Consider the following 21,382-nt stretch of genomic DNA (forward strand, 5'->3'; position numbering starts at 1 on the left):
ACTACCATGTACCTGAATGATAATACAACAGCTCTTCAGATCTGAGTGCTTTACCAACAACACCATAAACCTAGACTGGGCAATATAATCTGTATTCAGGATCCTGAAAAGGAAATATATCCTCCAAGAAACAAGGCCAACTTTTTTAAAAGGGAGTTTCCATCAAAAAAATATTTTAATCAGATAAAAAAAATTAATCAGATGATATCATTCAACATTCAAAAATAGCCCCTCTGCTCTTACTCCCTCCCTTGCATTTTTCGATCCTGATCCATTTCCAGAAAATAAAATTCTACATAGTACTTCCAGATTGAAGGGCTTCTCTTTCTGATACTCAGTGAAATCACTGTGAACTCACTGTATTAGATAAACCATAAACTTAATAGACACATATGCCACCATGAATCATGGGTAACCGCTTTAACAGCCAACATTAAGTGACCTCACAATTAAAGTGAAGGTGATGATCTTGTGGCTACTGACAGATGCTTCATGACAGCAACAAGGCTTAGGGCTCGCTGAACAACCCACAACACTACATCCCAAATGAACATCAATTTCCAAGGGGAGAAGATTACTAATGAAAATGAGAGCTACAGTAACGTCATACAGGGAAAGTTAAATTGTAGTTGCATGATGCAAAGACCAAATGATTTTTAATGGCAGTGTATGCTTACAATTTAAAAGCTGGATATAAGGGAAATATAATCTGGAGATAAAAACTGTTCCTCAAAAGTTAACACAGTCATTGGAAAAAAATAAATAAAATGCGGAGACAGAAGAATAAGATAACATCACAGTGAAAAACTCTGTGGTGTCTAATAGATTGGAAAAAATTGTTCAAGGACCGTTAATGTTTACACCAAGTTATTTCTGTAATGCTGCCAAGGTCAATTAGACCTTGGGCTATCTACCATCTAAATTACACTTTTAAGCAAGCTTTCTAAGTTTGCTTTCAAAACTCAGCTACCCTACTCCAGTTCCATACCAGTGGCCCCCTGTGAGGCTTCTTAAGAGATTAAAGCAGTTTACAGAGCTCATATAGGATAAATATTAAGAATAAACTGAAAACAATAAATTGGTTTCTTTTCAAACATATTTTACTTGCTTATTCATTTAATCAAAACAATAAAAAATATTAGAATTCTAGATTTATCAACTACTAGATCAGTATTATTCAGAGAGCCAACTGACATATCCTGAAAGTCTAGATAAACTGAAGAGAACAAGCCCTGATCAGGGAGCTCAGGACATCAGCCATGGCCAGATTAGAATTGTGCAATTGGCTCATACTACCAGGGGGGATCCAGACTTTGAGCTTTCATTTTTTTAAAAGTAAGTCTCTAACCTTACTAGAATGTAAGAAAGCAAAATGTGTAGGCAACCTTCTAAGCGATTTCTGCGAGATGAGCCAACATTATTGCTCTTGCTTTCAGAGAATTCAGCTAATGAGTGAAGGTGACCCTATGACTAATGCGTGCTTTTTTTGGACATCAGGATTTAGGAATCCCCAGAATCCTGAATAGCTGCTGCTTTAATCTCTTTAGTTCACATTTATTTCCTGTTTGTGTCTTATTTCTAATCCTTGAAATCTCTGTAGTTTGTCCTTTACTTTCTAGCAAGGACTCATATTTCCTATGATGGGTTCATCTGAGATCAGGCACTCATTAGAAGCTATTTTATGCAAACACTACATATAACACGATAAGTGTGGGTGGATGTTAAAGTACCCCCCTGCCCCTGCCAAATAGCAAATGCAAAGATGCTTAGGCATGTTGCTTGCTGTGTAGGAGCTGAAATCCAGGCAGTCATTAAGAATTCATTGTATGGTTAACTTATAGTGCAATAGTATAAATGCCTACCTAGAAGTAAGTCACTTTTGTGTTTAATGGGTTTACTCTCAAGGTTAGTGGGCACAGGATGACATCTTTGACTTTTTTTATAAGCAAGGATCAGAAGTGTTCAGAAGTTAAATATAGGCAACCCACTAAGTATAAAGTTATTTTATAAAACGGGAATGAAATCAAATAATTTTAACACAATTAAATTACTATTAGTAAAAAATAATAATTATAACATTTTAAATTTTATAAGTTCATTCACACTGTTACCATATTGGCAATATGATATGGATTTGCTGATTCAATTTTGGTGTGTTTGTGTGTATTTTGAACCTTGTCACTGGAAGCTGGTTTTAATTACACTTTTGTTATTCAAAAGGTTATTCAAACTTTTTATTCCTGTATCCATCCATTCACACACTTACAAAATGGGAAGGGCTGCATGTGTGTGCTTCCAAAATTACTGTGGAACTAAAGCATTTGCAACAGTATTCGTCTCCATAAGACCTACCAACCTCAAACTCAGTTACATTATTCAGGTATAGACCAGTACACTAGAAGTATTTCTTCACCATTCAGACTTCTGAACATAGCACTTCCTAGGCCCTGATCTATCTGATCCCTCTCTTTTATTTCCATTATACATCTTCATAAAGTGTTTCTTTAAAAAATATGTGTTTATGGATTTTTAAGAAAGCATACAATTTCCAATGGATGCCCTTCTGCCCACCCCTCCCTATAAGACAGAAAATCAAGAGAATATAACACCATGGTTATAGATATGACTCTGGTGGCTGCCAGTCTCTAGGCTTTCCAATGGAAAATGTTATGAAATGGTAATTTTTATAAAATGTTGTTACTTTGCAGCATGCAAGGGGCTTTCCATTATGTCAAAAGAATTTGGTTTGGTAATTTGGCAGTTGCTATATTTCCACTCTGTTCTTCAGCTGCCCAGCACTTTGGCTCATTTAAAAATAAAGAAATCCTCATGGAAATGATATGATACATTTTGAAAAATCTCTCAAAATCCCCCAAACAGAAGCAAGAACTACCCACATTCTCCCCAGTTCCTTAAATGCCTGTTGGGACAAAAAGATCCTAGGTTGCTTTCAAAAGGTTAACATTGTCTCTCAGGGAAGGGCATTCTAATGGAGATGTCACAGAAGAGACCCTTCCACAAATGACAGAACATGGAGCATGACCTCATTAGATTTATCTGGGTGCAAAGGGTTGGCTGAGGGAGGCTCTCAAGGAACTAAATCAGATTTAATTTAATAGTAGGGTTTAACGTTCTGAAACGGAAAATTCTTTTGCAAATTTTCAAGATAAAAAATAATTAAAATTTGAAATATTAACTTGGTAACAAGCTACCGTTTTTCTAAAAAGACTTCACTGAGCTGCCATAATTTCTGTCAGTGTATGTAGTACTGAATGACTAATAAAATACCTGAATTGAAACTATTCCAGTCTAGCAGTTTGTATGATCTTGTGTTACCCATAATTCCGACAAAGGCTGAGTTCAAAACAGCAAATTAGTAGATCAGTTTTAGCAGAATAGTGAAAGCAAGAAAGAAAAAAAACAGCACACCACCAACAAGAACACAACTGATTAATACCACTCCACAGGAACTGGAAAGACACAGACAGCAAAGTTAATAAGAGAGTGAAAATAGAAAAGGAAGGATGGAAGGATCATGCTGTATTATTCTAGCTATATTTATCAAGTAAAAAGAGATTAACGCAATTACCAATACCATGCTTCAAAAGTCCTTTTCTATGTTTCCCTACTTATTCATCTGGCAGTTTATGTATTTCTCTCTTGAATTATCAGTTAATATTATCTGAGCAGAAATGATAGCATAACGTTTTAAAGAAAGACAGCAAATGGTGGGACAGTTTCAGAACTCCTGTGTTGCTTCAGTTCTGTGAGAAACTATTTTTGAATAGCCAATATTAGCATTTTATCAGCACAAGCATCTCTCACCTGCCTCTAGATTTTCCTTTGTTTTCTTATGAAGCATTTTTCTTTTTATTTTTTAAATGGTATTTTTTAAACAGGAAATTAGATTGGAAAATGTTCCAATGAAATTGTCCTTTCTCTTTTCATGCTACACAGAGATTTTCTCATGTACGATTCATTAATGTATTGAGACATGAAAAGGGAAAAGTACTTAAATGGCTATATTTCAACTTTTGTGGCTAATGTACAAAACATTTAAAATTTCACAGCAGAAAAAGCTTGGCTGGAACTAATTGCATGTTGGAAGCGATGGGGTCTCAACTGCATAAGGCGGCTCTCTCTACAAGTGCAACATTAGGCATGAATCATCTACTCTCCAAACAGGGCCAGACCAATGCACACAACCTGGGCCCACTGCTAGAACTGCTAGAAACAGGGGAATCCCCACAGGCAGTTGTCCCTTTTGCATGCTGACTAGGTACTACCTCCACAGATACGCACAAGATCTGTTAAGGAGCTTGGACATGGGCATATCTTTATTGGTTAGAGGCAAAAGGGAGATTGTGTCTGATCTGACCAATATCCAATCAGGACAGGAACAGAGGAAATTTTTTGAAGTGGGAAGTCCTCTTCTTCCAAAAGTTAGACATAGAAAATGACCTTACCCAAAAGAAAAGGCTCCCAGTCCTCAGTCTACAACACCAAAACACAGGACTTCATCAAGGAGAAAAACAGAAACAAGAAGCATCTATTTATACCTATGTCTATACCTAGTTGGAAATGGATTAGGTGAGATGAAAGTTATCAAAATGGAGATCTACCAAGAATGAAAGACTCTCCTCTCTTTGGACATGAACAGAGGGCCCTTCTGGTGACCAAGCCAAGCAACCATATTAGCCACTGTGGTTCACACAAAACAATCTGAAAGCATGCAGAATAGCATTTGTTCCCAAGCGGATGCCAAGGACAGCTTACCAAGACCATCAAAAAACAGGTTATCAGAAGTGATGCTGGCTGATTAGCCCACAGAAACAAACTGATTCCTGCAGTCAATGCCTTACGAGCAGCTGTCATGACATAAAGCTTCTTCTGGGGGTACATTTACCTTTCTGACATTTACCTTGCTAGGAAATCAATTACAAATCAATACAAACTGTCATAGAAAACAAGTCAATGACAGAAGCATCCACTTTAGGGGCTATTAAAGGATTAGAGATGTCCTTAGGAAGGGGACACAATCAATATCTCAACTTGTTTCTGGGTTTTGCTGCTAATGGAGTCTTCCATTCAGACCAAAACCTGGGCAAGGAAGGGTGGAAATGAAACTTGAAAAAATGATTGCGTAGAACCAGGAAATACTTTGGTTATTTCCAGAGGCTAGGAAGTAAAAGGAGCCCGTGCATCCACTACCTTAAGTGATAATTCTCTCAAAGTACTTCTAAGGGAAAGCAACTATCTTTTTTTGCATTCAGTACTATTGAAACTGGAGAGGTTCCCCCTTTTAATAAGCTTAAATAGAGTCCCTGTTTTACAGGAGCTGTCCCACTACTAGAGTTCCCCCTTTATTGAGGATGAAGGTTTTGGAGTTGGCCTCATCATATGGACAGGATCTGTGGAACAGTTAATATTAGGAAAAGTTCCACATGAAGAATACTTAATTGGCTCTTTGCCTTTCCCATAACTATCCAGTCTTCTCCAGAATTCCTTAGAGCAGGAAGAGTACAGAGGAATAAGCAGGAATTAGAAGAAAAGGGACTGATCTGAAGGGTGTTTCTGAGTGGGCACTAGGATACCACCAAGTGGGATTGTGGTCCTTCTGTTGCTTAAGGTAGGAAAATGTTATCACTCCAGAGAAAGCAATCTCTTATCCCTCCCTTGAAGTTTCCGTAAGAATGTCAGTTCACCTTCTGGCCAAGTGCAAAACCTGCTTAATACTAAGACCAACCATTCAACTAACAAACACCACAGCCAAAAATTAAGACAACTACATATAACATATAAAGACACAAGGTGTGGACAGTCCACACCTAACACCAAATCTTAACTATAAGCTTGTCAGTCAGTCTAGGATGTATTGTGGATGTTCTAGTGGCCACTCAAAAACACCTTTCATATAGAACCAATAGTCCCTTTTCTAGTAGGCACTAGACACCATAAAGCAGGATGCTCTAAAGCTAACCCTAACATCTATGGGTAGGTATTCACCTCCCAAATGCAGCCTCTGCAGAAATGTTTATCTTAATCTTATAATTCCTAGTAATTGAGCTTGGACTTGCTCAAGTGGCTGCCCCACAAACCTCCTGAAGAGGCATGTTAGTGGAAAATGCCGCTGAAGTGGCAACAGCCCCTATGGAATGGGTCTGCAGTGACAGTTAGGTGAAGTGAAATCTATGTAAGATAAAATGCAAGCTGCAACTCGTCTAGGAAGGGTGGTGGTAGAATACTGTTTTGCTGTGACTAATTCTGCTGAAATCTCAGCCATTAAGCATGTATTAGTTTTAATGTGACAGGTGTTAGGAGAAAATAACAGCTTGCTGCTGTACAATACACTGGGCAGAGGGAGTACCGTATTTTTCGCTCTATAACACGCACCCGACCATAACACGCACGTAGTTTTTAGAGGAGGAAAATCCGTAGGCATGCCACCCGTAGGCATTCCCTCCATAACACGCACAGACATTTCCCCTTACTTTTTAGGAGGAAAAAAGTGAGTGTTATGGTGCAAAAAATACGGTAGTAGATCTTCTTGTTTATACAGACAAAGCAACTGAATTGCACTGAAGCACTCATAAACACTGGAGCTACAGGCAAGGGGGGTTCTTCAAAATCCATAGCCATAAACCCTGAAGAGCTATCAGAATTCAACAAGACCTGTTGATCTGGGGCTGACCCAGATCCTCTATCATCTGCAGAAAGTTTCTCATCTCTGTGATTCACTGGTGTTTGTTGACATTCACCATTGTATATGGCTTGCCTGTACACAAGCTCTGAAGCTGATGGCTACCTCCTCTGCCCGCTGCTGGCAATCAGGTTCTGTAGAATCTCCTTGCCCACTGCTGCCACTGCTACTGTGGGGTTGGTCATGGTGTGCTGTTTCACCTTCAAGTGGCAGACATCTATTTGCATGCCTTGTTGACTTGGCTCCAGCACCTTGCTTCTTGAGAGGAATTGGGCCATTGGTGCTACTATGCCCTCTATCAACAAAGTCCCTGCACAAAGGAAGAGGAACCTTTCTTTAAAGCACAAGGTATTTAGCAGTCAGTAGAACTGCAGGGACACAGGTGGCACTGTGGTCTAAACCACAGAGCCTAGGGCTTGCCAATCAGAAGGTCAGCGGTTTGAATCCCTGCAACTGGGTGAGCTCCTGTTGCTCGGTCCCTGCTCCTGCCAACCTAGCAGTTTGAAAGCACGTCAAAGTGCAAGTAGATAAATAGGTACCGCTCTGGCGGGAAGGTAAATGGCGTTTCCGTGCGCTGCTCTGGTTCACCAGAAGCGGCTTAGTCATGCTGGCCACATGACCCAGAAGCTGTACGCCGGCTCCCTTGGCCAATAAAGTGAGATGAGCGCCGCAACCCCAGAGTTGTCCGTGACAGGACCTAACGGTCAGGGGTCCCTTTACCTAGAACTGTTCACAGCCTTTACCAAGCAGCAAGATAGGGGAGTCAAGAAGGATTATAAATGGGAGGTTGTGCTTTTTTAAGGGTTCAGTTAATTTCTTCAATCAAACAAAATAATTATTCAAGTAAAATCAATTTTCACAATTAATGAATTGAGAGGAATAATGAATTAATAAATGAGAGGAATGAATTAAAAGACTCAGTTAATTTGAATTAAATAGGAAAGGTAACAGGGCAGTTAATAAGCGTCACACCACAATGAGGTAATTTAAATGACAACTGACTGAAAATAAAATTCCCAACACACTGAAACACTGAAACACAGTAACTAAGTGCAATCACTCTGAATTCTCAAAAACAGTGAAAATGACAACTTGGTGAACTGGGAGCAAAGGCCAGAAGAGCAGTAAGTGAATATAGATCTGCTGCAACTGCGGTGGGAAAACAAACTGACATTCCCAGAGGGCTGAGATCTTCCTTCAGAGTTTTCCTGCCTCAAGCAACAGGAAGAATACAATCTCATCTGGTTGTGTCCTAGTGCCCACCAGATAACTCTTATTTTTTATGTTTACAATTAGATTTGTGGCATTAATGGCACTTGCTCCTTTTCCTTTAGGACCTTAATTCCTTCCCTCCTTCCCGAGTCCACAGGGCTCCACAGCTTACTCTGTGTAACAGGAGACTGAAGCGGGGTTGTAGTCTATGCTGTGAGTCTAAAGAAATTGATATGTGTGGCCTAACTGAGGCTACTGCTGAAGTTCCTGATTGGGGAAAGGGCAACTAAGTTCCCAGCACCAGTATCACACTTTGAATCTATCCAAGGAAAAGCAGGGTGAAATGTTTCCTTAAGGGAGGAGTCTAGGGCAGGGGTTGACAACCTGGTCCGTCCCTACCACCCACTAGTGGGCATTTCAGGATTCTAGGTGGGCGGTAGGGGGTTCTACGGCGCAAGCTAAATCCTCCTTCCATCGAGCACTGGTGGGCGGTAAGGAAATTTTACCATCAAGAAAGATGCATTAATGGGCGTTAGGTATAAAAAGGTTGACTACCCCTGGTCTAGGGAATTACTCCCTCTGGGACTTCCAACACTAACCTCTTTTGCTCCTCTTTCACTGCTCGTCTAGAGTAAATGGGACACCACCAAACTCTAACTTACACCCTTTCCTATCCTAACTAAAGCCCAGTGGAAAAAAAGATTAGACTGGGAAATGGGTAATGCTAAATGGAAAAACACTTGCTTTCTAGTTCTAAGAGGAACGGACCAGAGGCTGGGAGCTCACCGTTTGAATAAGGCCATTTCTAACCTCTTGCCTCTAACTTGCTGAAAAATGCAATTCCTCACTTTCAAATCTTACTCTGTTCATGTTCAGAGAATATTCTAGGGAAATCTCAGGATAATTTATGCAATTTTCCTTGATTCATCACACAAAAAATTAAGACATGCTGTTCTTAGGTTCTGGAAGAATCCTCAATAGCCAACTTTCAAACATTTAAAAAGAGCTGAAACAGAAAAACATCCAAGTTTGCACTTGAACACTTTCTCTTGAGAGTCCTAGTAAGATTTACAATTTGAGAATTCAGTTCTGTCATTGATTCTGATGTTATATATCACTGGCATTATAATTAAATAGCTCGATGACATTGAAAACATTTACAAGAAGGCTGTTGTTTATTTCACTTCAAAGCTTTGTTTATTTCACTTCAAAACATTTTGCAAGGTCTTACCTCCAATAAATATATATAAATATACAGAGTGTCAAGGTCACAACAAAATATCAAGATTTATTCCTGTGACATACCAGGATTGTGAATGCGATCCAGGAGCTTCACTGAGCGAGCACTGACAACACCGCCTACATGAAGGAGGAAGCCTGAAGGAAAGGCCGTCAAAGTAAAAAAAGGAAATTCCTGTTCCGATAAGAAGAAAAAAGGAAGAAATTATAGTTGATCTTAAGGGCTTGGCCTATTGTTCACCAATCAACATGCAAGTATCTCTTGAAACACAGGCAAAGCAGAACAGTTGGCAAAATGCTTTTTAAAGATTTACACACTATGCATTAAACAAGCAAAATGTATGCCATCCACAGACCCAACACACTGTGGGGTTAGCAGACATCTCAAAAGCAGTTAAGACACTACTTTCCCCCTCATAATGCTGCTCCTGGGCTGGGATGTTAACTATATATTGTGACACTGGAATCCTAAAGCCCAGAATGGGTACATCGTGCTGGACTCAATAAAATGTACTAGTGAGTACATTAAGAGGGATCAGGGAGTATTGTAGAGATATTATTAGGAGACTTAGAGCCTGATTATAGTGGTGTTTACTTGTAAGTCCTGTTTAATTCTTACATTTAATTACTGCATTCTTACCCTTCCTTTCTTCCAGGGAGCTCAAGACATTAATTACTACTACTACTACTATAGCTGCTGTTGAAACCATACTGGGTTTAAATCACATGGAAACCAGTAATTTACTTCTAAGTAAATGCTCAATGAATTGTGCTGGGAATCCTATAGTCTATCTTCGTTCTGGCAGTTAGGTATCTTCTTTACTTTCCATATTTTTTGTCTCATAAAAAATAAATATACTATGCAGGGACTTTGCCATTATTTTGCAGAAACAGGACCTCAAAGAGTCATTATACAATGGCAATTAAAAGACAAACAAATGCTTTAATAGGTGCTAAACAGTCTTTTTACTCTGAGAGGAGAATGTATTGAAAAATACTGAATCTAGGACCTAATAAAGTCATGGATTTTTCCTCAACTTCAATCAGGCCATATTACAGTGGCACCATGACCCCCCATGTTTGTGCTGAAATTTCGATCTACAATGCTAGTGTAATGATGTACCTTGTGCTATTACGATAATGACTGTTGTCACTGTTTCTGCAGCTCCTGAGATTCGGCTGCGAGAGTGTTTTATTTCATTAAGCACATCCAGAAACACAGTAAATTAATCTGCGCCCATCATTTCAGAAAATATTCTTATTATGCATTATTATTTATTCCAGGAGCCCAGGGCAACAGGATGTTTGAGAAGAAGCCTTAGGAAAATATTATTTGATTAGTCTCCCATGACCAAGAGGCAAATATACCCACAATACTTGGAATGGTGGTCAAGTTAAAATTATTGTACAGGCATTATTGATCCCTAACACAGCATGAAACACCCATGCATTGGCATAAATTAGGTTTAGGCTACACTAGGTGATTGCAGGCTGCAGTTCCCCTTCCCATTGCAACCTTAAGTTCGAATCATGTACATCTGCTTTCCAGACACAAGAGGGCAGGAGGAGAAGGGCTACAAGGAGGAAATGAATGGATGGTAAAGAGGAAAAGGATGGCAGGAGTGGGTCTGAACATGAAGCACAAGTAGAGGAGTAGCACCACTCTTTCCAAAACCACAGGGCTAATAATGTTCAGAGAGATGCAAAGATAAAGGGGGGGGGGGGAGGTCTTGACTCCAGCAAGCAGAAATTTCTGGGCAACTGAAAATGTTCTGTGTAGTCACACAGCCCATAAACAAATGGAATTTACAAGCAAAAACCCATAAAGAATAATAAAGAGAAATGCAACTTTAAAATGTTTCACGAAGTTTTTTCTTGAACATGGCTACTCTACTTAAGGGATAAAACTGAATCTAGAGAATAAGATTCAGAGAACAAGAGTTCTACTATATCTGTTATGAAAGATTATCTTTTTGTCTCTAAACAGGGATGGCCCCAAATGGGTTGGTCTAATGCAGATCTGCACACAATAATATATAGCATGTTTATGGGGGGAAAGAAGATGGGTTTCCATTTGCCAGTTCTACAGCATCAATGCAAAAAATAAATGGAAGTTCATGCAACAATGGTTTATTTCGTAATGTTCCTATGATTGGTAAGTGCAAAGGAAAGGAGAAAATAATCATTATCACATCTTACACTATGACATGAAAAATGACAGATGCCTCTACTTTCATACTATAAAGCTCACAATCTGGATAATCTACTGATTCAGTTACATAGCATTAACATTCTTCCTTAGATTATAAAAAGCAGTACAAAGAGGAGCATGGAAGAAGCCAAGAAGCCATTAACAAGCCAAGCACAAACTTCGAAAAACCTTCTAAAAGTCTGAAAAGAAAATATGCGATTCTTAGCATTTCAGAATATTTGTTTTTGCTGAGAGGTATGGTGTTTTTAAAGAGCTAGATATCTAACCCATAAGATTTCATAGGCAGTTCTAAAATGAGATGGGAAATAGAAATAAGAGATAAGAACAAGGAAAATAAAAAGATATTCAACTCTTGCAACCTCTAAGCCTGCATTACCATGATTATTTCAAGCCATCTCATTTTTTTCCAGTTCAAACTCGCAATGAATCGTTTGCTTGTAATGCTAAACCATGAGGATGATCTGAAGCAAGCCTTTGGCCTGTGTGTTCCCCCACCACCATCGTCTTCTTCCAGGGTGGCAGTGAGGAGGCATTCATAAGTTTTTCTTCTGTTTTACACTAACCACATTTTGTTGTGTTGCCCAAACCTTGACAAACTGTGGTCAGTCTTAACTATGGTGATTGGAAACAAGACAAGTTCAAAGCATAGTTTATGCTGACTTGTTTTCACTAAGGACAGTTAAGATTATCCACTGTTTAGGCTTTGGATATAATGCTAAACTGTGGATAATCTAAAACAGAAGTTTCTGATCTCCATGCCTGAAACAAGAGGGGGAGGGCACGAGCCCAAGACTCACTACAGCTCTTCCTTGCAACACAAACCATGGTTTGGTGTAATTTGCAAACTAGATCAATATATAAAACCAAACCGTAATTTTGGCATCTGCCATATTCTAGCTCATGATACATAGGCCTGTCCCATGCCATCTACATTTTAATCTCATGACTTCTAATTATATTTAGTCCTGATATTCAGAGTTATATAGTCTCCAAATGTAGAGGTTTCATGACCAATAGCCAACAAGAGCCCTACGTCCCGTGTATTCCAATTAAAAAGGCATAATAAAAAGACTGCAAAATGCATTTGCACAGGAGACATCAACAATAAATCATCTCACAAGAGCTCTCAACCCATTTCCACTCCAGTTCCTTGTACTATAAGTCAATGGGTTTTTTTTTTTTAAAAAAAAAAAAAGCCAGCTGTGCAATCACACAACACAGCATACCAGTATATATGAGCAATCTTAAGACTTTGCTTATACTATTTCCAATTTGAGAGGCACCTGGGGACATCTAGGGAGCTGCTTTAGGAGAGAAGAGTTTTGAACTAGATGTCCCTTTAATCCAACTCATCTGTTCACCTAGGCCTACTCTGAGAGGTAATCCTACTATGTTGATTTATTAAAATGATTGCCGATTTGTAGTGTTTTTTTGTACAGTACTTGTTTTATGAATGTAATTTTATTGTTGATTTTAAGCTGTTCACTGCCATGATATTATTTTCTTAGTATTGGGAGTATATTTTTGCACATATAATAATTCAGAACAAACATTAATACATCTTCAGCCATTTTCTTACATTCCTTAAGTAGCGAATGTAACATCAGAACCAGCCCCTGGAAATTATTTCCTAGCCACATTACTGGCTTATAATCTAACCCCTAAAACTGGTACAGGCTACAGGAACAAACACTTCTGCATAATCCACACAAAAATCAATAGAAGGAACATAGCTGTAATACTCGGTTTGTTGCACTACAGATGACTAACAAATGGTTTGACTGGAGAGGGGAAAACAGAAGCAGATGTAAAATTAAAGCATATTTCAAGTATGCCAATTAGACCCACAATGTACCATCACACAGAGTTTATATGCTACTTTTCGGTGTGAAGGTATAGGGCATTTTTAAAGATACATTTTAAGCCTAGCTTTTTTCAAAGTTGTATCTCATTTATAATTATTGTTCATGACTAATAAACGTATTAATAAAGAATTCATCAAAGTATTAAAAGCTTGCAAAGGGAGTTTAAAAATGAAGTTTATCAACCCGAACAACATATAAAAACCCACAAAACATTTAAATTACTAAGACAGGGGCACAGGGTAAAAACTTCCTTTTTGCGTTAGTTTATTTTCAAATTAAACATTACAAAATAAACAATATGAATTGCTATTTAAATGAAATGAAAAGTTAAATGAAATGTACAGTCATGCGGACTATTGGTTAAGAAGGAGGACTTGGATTTGTTAAATGGTCTGAGGAGAAATCTTTATAAATTTGCATCCGAAGGATTCTAAAGGGAATCTGGAAATAATACTATTAACAAATAATGCCAAATTCCTAAAATGTAACTCCGAACTCGAAAGGGGTTTTCAAAATAAAATTAACACAAAAAGAGAGGGCTTAAAAGAAATGTCACACAATGATTTGGAACATACCCGCCTTCTACAGAACCTATGAGGCGATCCTCCCTTAGCAATGGGTAACACAAGAAATGAAAAGAGAATCATCCAACTTATACAAACTTAATGTTGCTATTCATTTTAGAATTAATCCACATTTTAATGGTGTGTGCATATACAGTGTTAAGTATATAACATTTGGTACAGTCCTCTAAACCCAAGTAAAAGTTTGTCTTTAGTGAAGAAATCAGAAATTCACAAAGAATTTAGGTGCAGGTATCCAGCTGAGCTTAGATCCATTAGGCCAGCGGTTCTCAATCTGTGGGTCCCTAGATGTTGTTGGACTACAATTCCCATCATCCCTGAGCTCTGGCCCTGCTAGCTAGGGTGATGGGAGTTGCAGTTCAACAGCATCTGGGGACCCACAGGTTGAGAAAGGCTGCATTAGGCAGAATGTGCTTATAGTTCTAGTTCATAGCCACTTAAAAAATACAAGCTTAGGGAGCAGTTGGAGGAGGTTATAGCTGCTTTGACATGGCACACAAATTCATTTACATGAAGATTTAGCTTTTTAAATTCTGTTTTAGAGCTCTCTAGAGTCTGAGTATGGATATCCAACAGTGTTTATCAAATTGGGAGAAAGGACAGAAACACTGTACATACTTATGGTGGAATACTCCATGGCATGTCCTTGTTTTGGATATCTAATTCTCCCATCTGAACAAGGATTAAATCCCATACAGTTCAGGATCAACATAAGGAGATAACAGTTGTTTAATGAACAAGGAAATTAGCAGTTGATAAAGAGACATTTCCACAGTGACAGGTTCAGACATGCAAGTTAAAAATAGGATTATCATGCTTTTCTTACCCTTTGCTCCAAAGCCGTCTGAGTTTGCTGTCTTAACAGAGCTTTTAATGGCCCCCCTTCTTTTCCAGCACTCCCACTGCCCATTCCTAAAGGATATCAGCATGTAAGTAAGCAGTCATATCAAACAGCTAAATAATATATTATACTGAATTTTCATTTAAAAAACATGGCATATACATGCAAATGGAAGAATTATGAAAGTTCAAACTTGCAAGATTCGGAAAGCCAAAATCATTTACCAAGTACCTTTGCACAAAAAACCATATTTTGATAAATACAATGTGTCGGTCTTTTTATTTCTAATTGTACAGAAGACCTAAAAATGTATTTTTATTTATCTGATGCATCAAAAAGATGGCAAAATTTTCCATCAACATGTACAGAAAAATTAAAAGAGATTTAGTGTAGATAGAAATAAAACAGTAGAAGGTCGAAAGATTTAAACATAGTTTGTTCTTTCTTTCACTGATAATACTGGGAACTTCAGGCTCTAACTTTTACAAGCAGGTCATCAATTAGAATAAAAAAATCTGTCAGCATGCTCATAAATTGTGGTTAAGTAAAACCTATCGTTTTAGAGGTTTCAGTGTACTGTTGGCAAAAGATTGTGACTCTCTTCTCCTGACATTAATTGGATTATTTATGTACTTCTCTTTTCAAAAGTTTCAGAGTAATAGAACATTTTTGCACCACAACAGTGGTCTAGAGTTTTGCACTACAGTGGTGCCTCGCAAGACGAAAATAATCCGTTCCGCGAGTCTCTTCGTCTAGCGGTTTTTTCGTCATGCGAAGCATCCCTATTAGCGGCTTAGCGGATTAGTGCTATTAGCGGCTTAGCGGCTATTAGCGGCTTAGAAAAAGGGGGGGAAAGGGAAAAAACTCGCAAGACGTTTTCGTCTTGCAAAGCAAGCCCATAGGGAAATTCATCTCGAAAAACAGAAAACCCTTTCGTCTAGCGGGTTTTTCGTCTTGCGAGGCATTCATCTTGCGGGGCACTACTGTATATGATATTCACATGAGCGCAGAGCATTTAGAAAGGCAAACGTGCAACTGTCAACACTTTTAGTTTCTACAGTAAAATTTTCAGGGTAAAGTATTAAAGCATTTAGGGGCATTACACCTCAGTGTTCACACAGCAGGAGCATCTAAAATAATAAGGAAGGCCGCAGCTCAGGGGTAGAAAACATGCAAAGGTTTAATCCCTGACATTGGCAGGTAGGGAAAGGAAACTATTTCTTGAAACTCTGGAGAGAAGCTGCCTGTGTAGGCAGGTGGACCAAAGGTCTAACTTCGCAGAAAGCAGCTTCCTGTGTTTCTAACGCAATTTCTACTATCAAAGCCAGTAATGTTTTTTACAATATACTTGCTAAGGGCTTGTTTCAATGCTGCCTAGTTTCCTTACACCAATATGGATCAGTCTTGTCTAAAAATCATAACAATTCCAGTGATGAAATGCTTATTCTCTCTCGTAAGATATGAACCACCAGAAACTGCTTCTGGGCAAGCCTCACTGAAATAAAGGGGTCTTGCCCATTAGCACGTAGTACGTACAAAAGAGAACATCACTGGCACTCTAAGTATCTCAAAATCAGGCACACCGGCTTGCCCCTGCAACTGAGGGGGCCAGTATCACACAACGTGCGCACACTGTGCCTGCACACCACACAACACACTGGCGTCACTCGCCCACGCTCTGCAACATGCTGACATGTCACACACACACTGTGCAGCTTGAGCATGATGTGCACACTTCACATGGCATGCTCACAGTGTGCAAACATTGCTGCAGAATATTGAGGGGGCCTGTCCACTTCCTTGAAAATTGGGGGGGGCTCTCAGCCCCTTGTCCCCCTTAAAGGCATCCCTATCTCAAATAAATATGGACAGCCATTCCATTTGACAATTCAGATACTGATGCATACACTAAATACTATCCTATACTAGACTAAAAACTAATCTGTTTAAAATAAGGCAAGTAAAAAGAAACCCACAATTTGAACAGATAAGCTCATTGTAAGGTGTAAGATTTCCCACCCATTCACACATTAATTTCAAAATGGTTGGAATTTTTTAACCACTTGCAAATTCACAAATCCAAATAATGCAAGCAGAAAGTGGTTGTAAGTGTCTGAACTTATATTGGTAATCTACATGTTGCTGGTCGCCCCCACTTTTATTAAAACTGCCAGATTCTAGAGTAAGGACAAAAACAAATATCAAAGGAAATATTTTTAGCTGCTTTTGGATAAGGAAACTAACATTAGCATCTGTATAGTCCCATTCAGTATTGTCAATCTAATTTGATATCTTACAAGGGACTATACAATACTAAGAACGAAGACAGAATGGAATGAAGACTATTTGTGGAAATGAAACATATTTTTGCAGAAGAAAGGACAACTAAAACACTACCTGTAGACATACACTAACCAAGTATGTATTCAGCAAAGCAATCTAGAGAAATAACAGGCAAAACAGGTGCATATTGGGAATGGTATTCAAAACAGGACAGAAACCAAATATGGCTGATGGCCACATGATGGTCAACAGAGTAATAGAAATGGCCTGAAGAGGAAGAATGAATGCTTGTTCCAGGTAAAACAGAGGAACATTTTAAAATGACTGGAAATGAATTATTACATCACCATCTAATGATGAAAAACAAGCCAATTACCAATGCTTGGTAAAGTTTTTGGAGAAAAAAAGAGAAAAGTCTGTAGTATAAAAAGGATGAGGTTTCTTTAAATGGTGACCAAACTTTAAAGGGGGGGAAAGCTGATTAAGTTGAAAAACCCATTTAGTGAGTAGACTTTTGTTATCGTCATGCAGCCAGCAGTTTTCAGAGTTTTAAAAGGGTGTGCAGCGAAAACAAGAGAAGCTTTAAAACTACCCTCAGCGCCAATAGTGGGACTAAAAAAAAAACAGCAAGGCGATTTAAGATTGATCCTACCAGAAGCAGCCAGAAGCAGCTCTTCAGTGAAAGAAACACTTTTCCTCAGAATTGGGTTGGCATGGCTAGAGTGAAGAGGGTTAGAGATAGACCCAGAGAGAAGGAGACAGGGCTGTTTAAGCTGTGGGAAATCACAAGATAGTGTAGGGGAGCTGGGATACAGGAAAATCCTAGGTCCCTGGGGGGAAAGTGCTGTGGAGGGAAGCAGTAGAGATGATAGATTTCAGAAGATGACTAAAAAGAAATCAAAAAGAAAAAAAGCAAAATGAAGAAAAAAAGCAAAATGAATCAAGCAAAACCAAATTTTGTAAAAACGAACAGACAACCTAACAGAATATGAATGAGCTATTACTGACATACAATAAATGAAATGACAAATACAGCACTACAATGTGAATGAAGAGCACATTCAAATGATACTTTAAAAAACTGTTCTTCCTTAATAGCAGGAATAGTTTCAATGTGCTTTTACTTTTATTTCAAACTCTGATATTCAAAATAAATTTGCTTGCAGATGATGAACAGCTACTTTCCATGAGCCTAAAAAATGTACATTTTCTTTTTCAGAAAAATTTTGAAATTTCTTAACCTGAACCACACAGCCTTTAATTTTTATTTCATGTAAAAATATCATGTTTGATCTACTCTTTTAGTTCCTATCTTCTCAATTTCCTCCACATATATGTTAGGGTAATGACCAGTGTTAGAAAATCAGCTAGCAACATTTTATTAGGAAGATTACTCTGCTGGTTTGCAAAAAACAAAAAACAGCACGAGTCATAAATCAAGACTAAGCTGCATCAAAGTAGCATTCTGAAGATGCTAATCACTAACACTTAACCTACACTGACAGCAAAACTTGGCCCTTTTTTAGCAATATACACTTGTAATATATTTAGAAAGAATATACACCATCATTTCTATTAGTATACTCTATCTGGTTAAACGTGATTGTAGTCTATGGTGCCACTTAGTGAATGGGAAGTGTTCTATCAGTGGAATGAGGAAGTAACTTTCAGTATGAAATCTGTTTTTGAAAACTCTTATTGATTGTCATGCATTACAGAGGCTTGCTCTCCAAGCGAATGTGTCTTAACTTCTCTTGAGATCATGGAACTAGTTTCACAGTTTGAGATCCAACAAACTCCAAGTGGAATTCTACTAATGGAATGAAGCTTTCCAGACACTGTGTCTGGCTTCAGCCAATGAAAAGGACTGGGGTCATAAGGAATGGCATGGGATATGAAACAGGGTAGATGCAGATGGAGGAAGGAATCAGAAGAAAATGTAGAATCCCCCCACACACACACACACAAACACACTTGGTATGAGCAGAAATGTATCCCATTTGCATGAGAGTCCCTTTGGATTCCATCCATGGTCTGGCCAATTAGCCTATTTAAATTTCACCAAAGTCAAAGGAATTAAGTGAGTGCAAGATTTTGGACAAGTTGTTCAGATCTTTGCTCCTCCCATTAGTTATATTAGATCTAGTGCAGTAAATGTTGTCTCTCTCTCTCTCTCTCTCTCTCTCTCTCTCTCTCTCTGTGTGTGTGTATGTGTGCGTGCGTGCCTGTCTCTCTCTCCCTCACACACATGCACAAATGTTAGCCTACTTTCTAAGAATGGTTAATGCCATGTTAACTATTTCTTTCAATTTCTTTAAATTCAACAGCATAAAAAAATAATTTATTTCTGTAAAGACAATGGGTTGGATCCATACTTAAAATAGACCCAGCGAAGCCAACTTAAGTTATTTTAAGTCCCATGGATACCATAGGTAAGGTAAAGGTAAAGGTACCCCTGCCCGTACGGGCCAGTCTTGACAGACTCTGGGGTTGTGCGCCCATCTCACTCAAGAGGCCAGGGGCCAGCGCTGTCCGGAGACACTTCCGGGTCACGTGGCCAGCGTGACATCGCTGCTCTGGCGAGCCAGAGCCGCACACGGAAACGCCGTTTACCTTCCCGCTGGTAAGCGGTCCCTATTTATCTACTTGCACCCGGAGGTGCTTTCGAACTGCTAGGTTGGCAGGCGCTGGGACCAAGCAGCGGGAGCGCACCCCGCCGCAGGGATTCAAACCGCCGACCTTTCGATCGGCAAGTCCTAGGCGCTGAGGCTTTAACCCACAGCGCCACCTGCGTCCCACATGGATACCATAGGCCTACTCAAAGTATGATCAAGTTTAGATCCACACCACATGTTAAAATAGCCTCTTAAATCAACATAAACAGGAATGTACAGTAGGTATCATTTTATCTAGCAAAGGAAGTACAAAATAAAGATATACTCTTTTAAGAGGAAACAGATGAAAAACATACTCCCTAACATTACTAAATTCACCTACAACAACAACAACAATAATAATAATGATAATAATTTATTATTTATACCCCGCCCATCCAGCTGGGTTTCCCCAGCCTACAATATTGTCAAGTGCAACAACAACAAAATGGGGCAGGGGAAAACCGGATTTAAAATACAGCTGTTCATAGCTGAGATTCTGTAGCATTTTCTAAAATTATTATTTCAAAAAACAAAAAGACAACCAAAACAATTGCATTATCTTCTAGCAGAGTTTGTTCTTAAAGATAAAAAGAACAAAAGTAGATTGCATGAAAATTAATGCACATAGCCATATAGTTAGAGCAGTGTTTCTCAAACTTTCTGAACTCAGGCTCCTTTTCAAACATCCACTACATTCTGCACATAATATCAATTATTTTCCACAGATGAACCCGTAGAGATCCTTGCACCTAAATTAGGTGCAAGTGACTTGCAGTTATGCATAAGGATCTGGATAATACCCCCCATATATATTTTAGAAAAGAAAACTGGAGCTTTGCATAGTGATTCATCAAAGATAAAAGCAGTAGCAGTTTCTAGGTTTCTAGGTTTCTTGTCTGTCAAATCACCCTGAGAAGATGGGACACTGAGGATGCAATTTGCCTCAAGTCCCACATTGATCAGAGAGGTTGTCTGTCAGGGGGTACACCACTGAGGTCTCGGTTGGAGCCCAAGGACGGCACTACAATTTTCGAGATCCTATCCCTGACTGGAACTTCACAACCTTTCTCCTGGTGCCTCATGCCTCCTAAGGGAAGCCTGTCCCACGGTTTGAGAACCACTGAATTAGCAGGCAGAGTAAAGCAGCAACATTAAGGGATGATGGCATTTGTTCAGTGTTTGTAAGATGGCATGCATTCACTCCATACATTAAATGAAATAATAAAACTTAAAATGTTTTCTACATCAAAAACATAAGTTGCTAACAAGAATTTACTACTATCTTAAAGTAGGTGGTGTCTATGCCAGTTGTACATAGCTTGGAAGCAGCTCAGCAGGCAGCCCATCAGCCAAATTTCTAGAAAGCTCAGGTGATTAATTGCCAAGAAGTGCACGCATACAGAAACATATTTGGATTAGAAGATAGTTAGTCTTATGAGTATGACACTGTTAAAAAGGACATGCGAAACTACTTCCCCAACATATTATGGTGACTATTTATCTCCATAATTTGCAATATGATGTGGAGGAAATTAAAAGAAACTCCTTGTGACCTTTCTGTTATATTCTGATGTACTATATGTCAGCTTGCAAAAGCTGTCCATAAACTAAATAATGCAAAAAGCAATTCATAAGAGTTAGACATATAGACAGTTTTCAAACTTTATTGGAGTAGGAGAGATCTCCTATTTTAGGGTTGTTGTGCTAACTTACATGCCCAAAAACAGAGAAAAGGAAGTGAGTAAAAAAGCTAATAGAAACAACACAAATTAAACAAAATAAATAAATA

The 21,382-nt window shown here is 38.7% G+C and overlaps 1 protein-coding gene across 33 annotated transcripts in view; it reads right to left on the reverse strand.

The window, feature by feature from the left end:
• C2CD5 (C2 calcium dependent domain containing 5) overlaps positions 1-21,382 on the reverse strand; it is an 88,414-nt gene that overhangs the window by 48,500 nt on the left and 18,532 nt on the right. For 10 of the 33 annotated variants that reach the window (XM_079992190.1, XM_079992182.1, XM_079992160.1 and 7 more), the window contains 5 exons: positions 17,589-17,780; positions 14,639-14,724; positions 13,804-13,836; positions 9,218-9,326; positions 3,289-3,354 (listed from right to left, as the gene is read on the reverse strand). In XM_079992190.1, the coding sequence (XP_079848316.1) occupies positions 3,289-3,354; positions 9,218-9,326; positions 13,804-13,836; positions 14,639-14,724; positions 17,589-17,780 (486 nt within the window). The remainder of the gene's footprint in view (positions 1-3,288; positions 3,355-9,217; positions 9,327-13,803; positions 13,837-14,638; positions 14,725-17,588; positions 17,781-21,382) is intronic. The other 23 variants (XM_079992179.1, XM_079992178.1, XM_079992175.1 and 20 more) reach the window with 7 other exon arrangements.

This window comes from Podarcis cretensis (assembly GCF_951804945.1).
Source record: "Podarcis cretensis genome assembly, chromosome: 10".
NCBI classification, from domain to species: domain Eukaryota; kingdom Metazoa; phylum Chordata; class Lepidosauria; order Squamata; family Lacertidae; genus Podarcis; species Podarcis cretensis.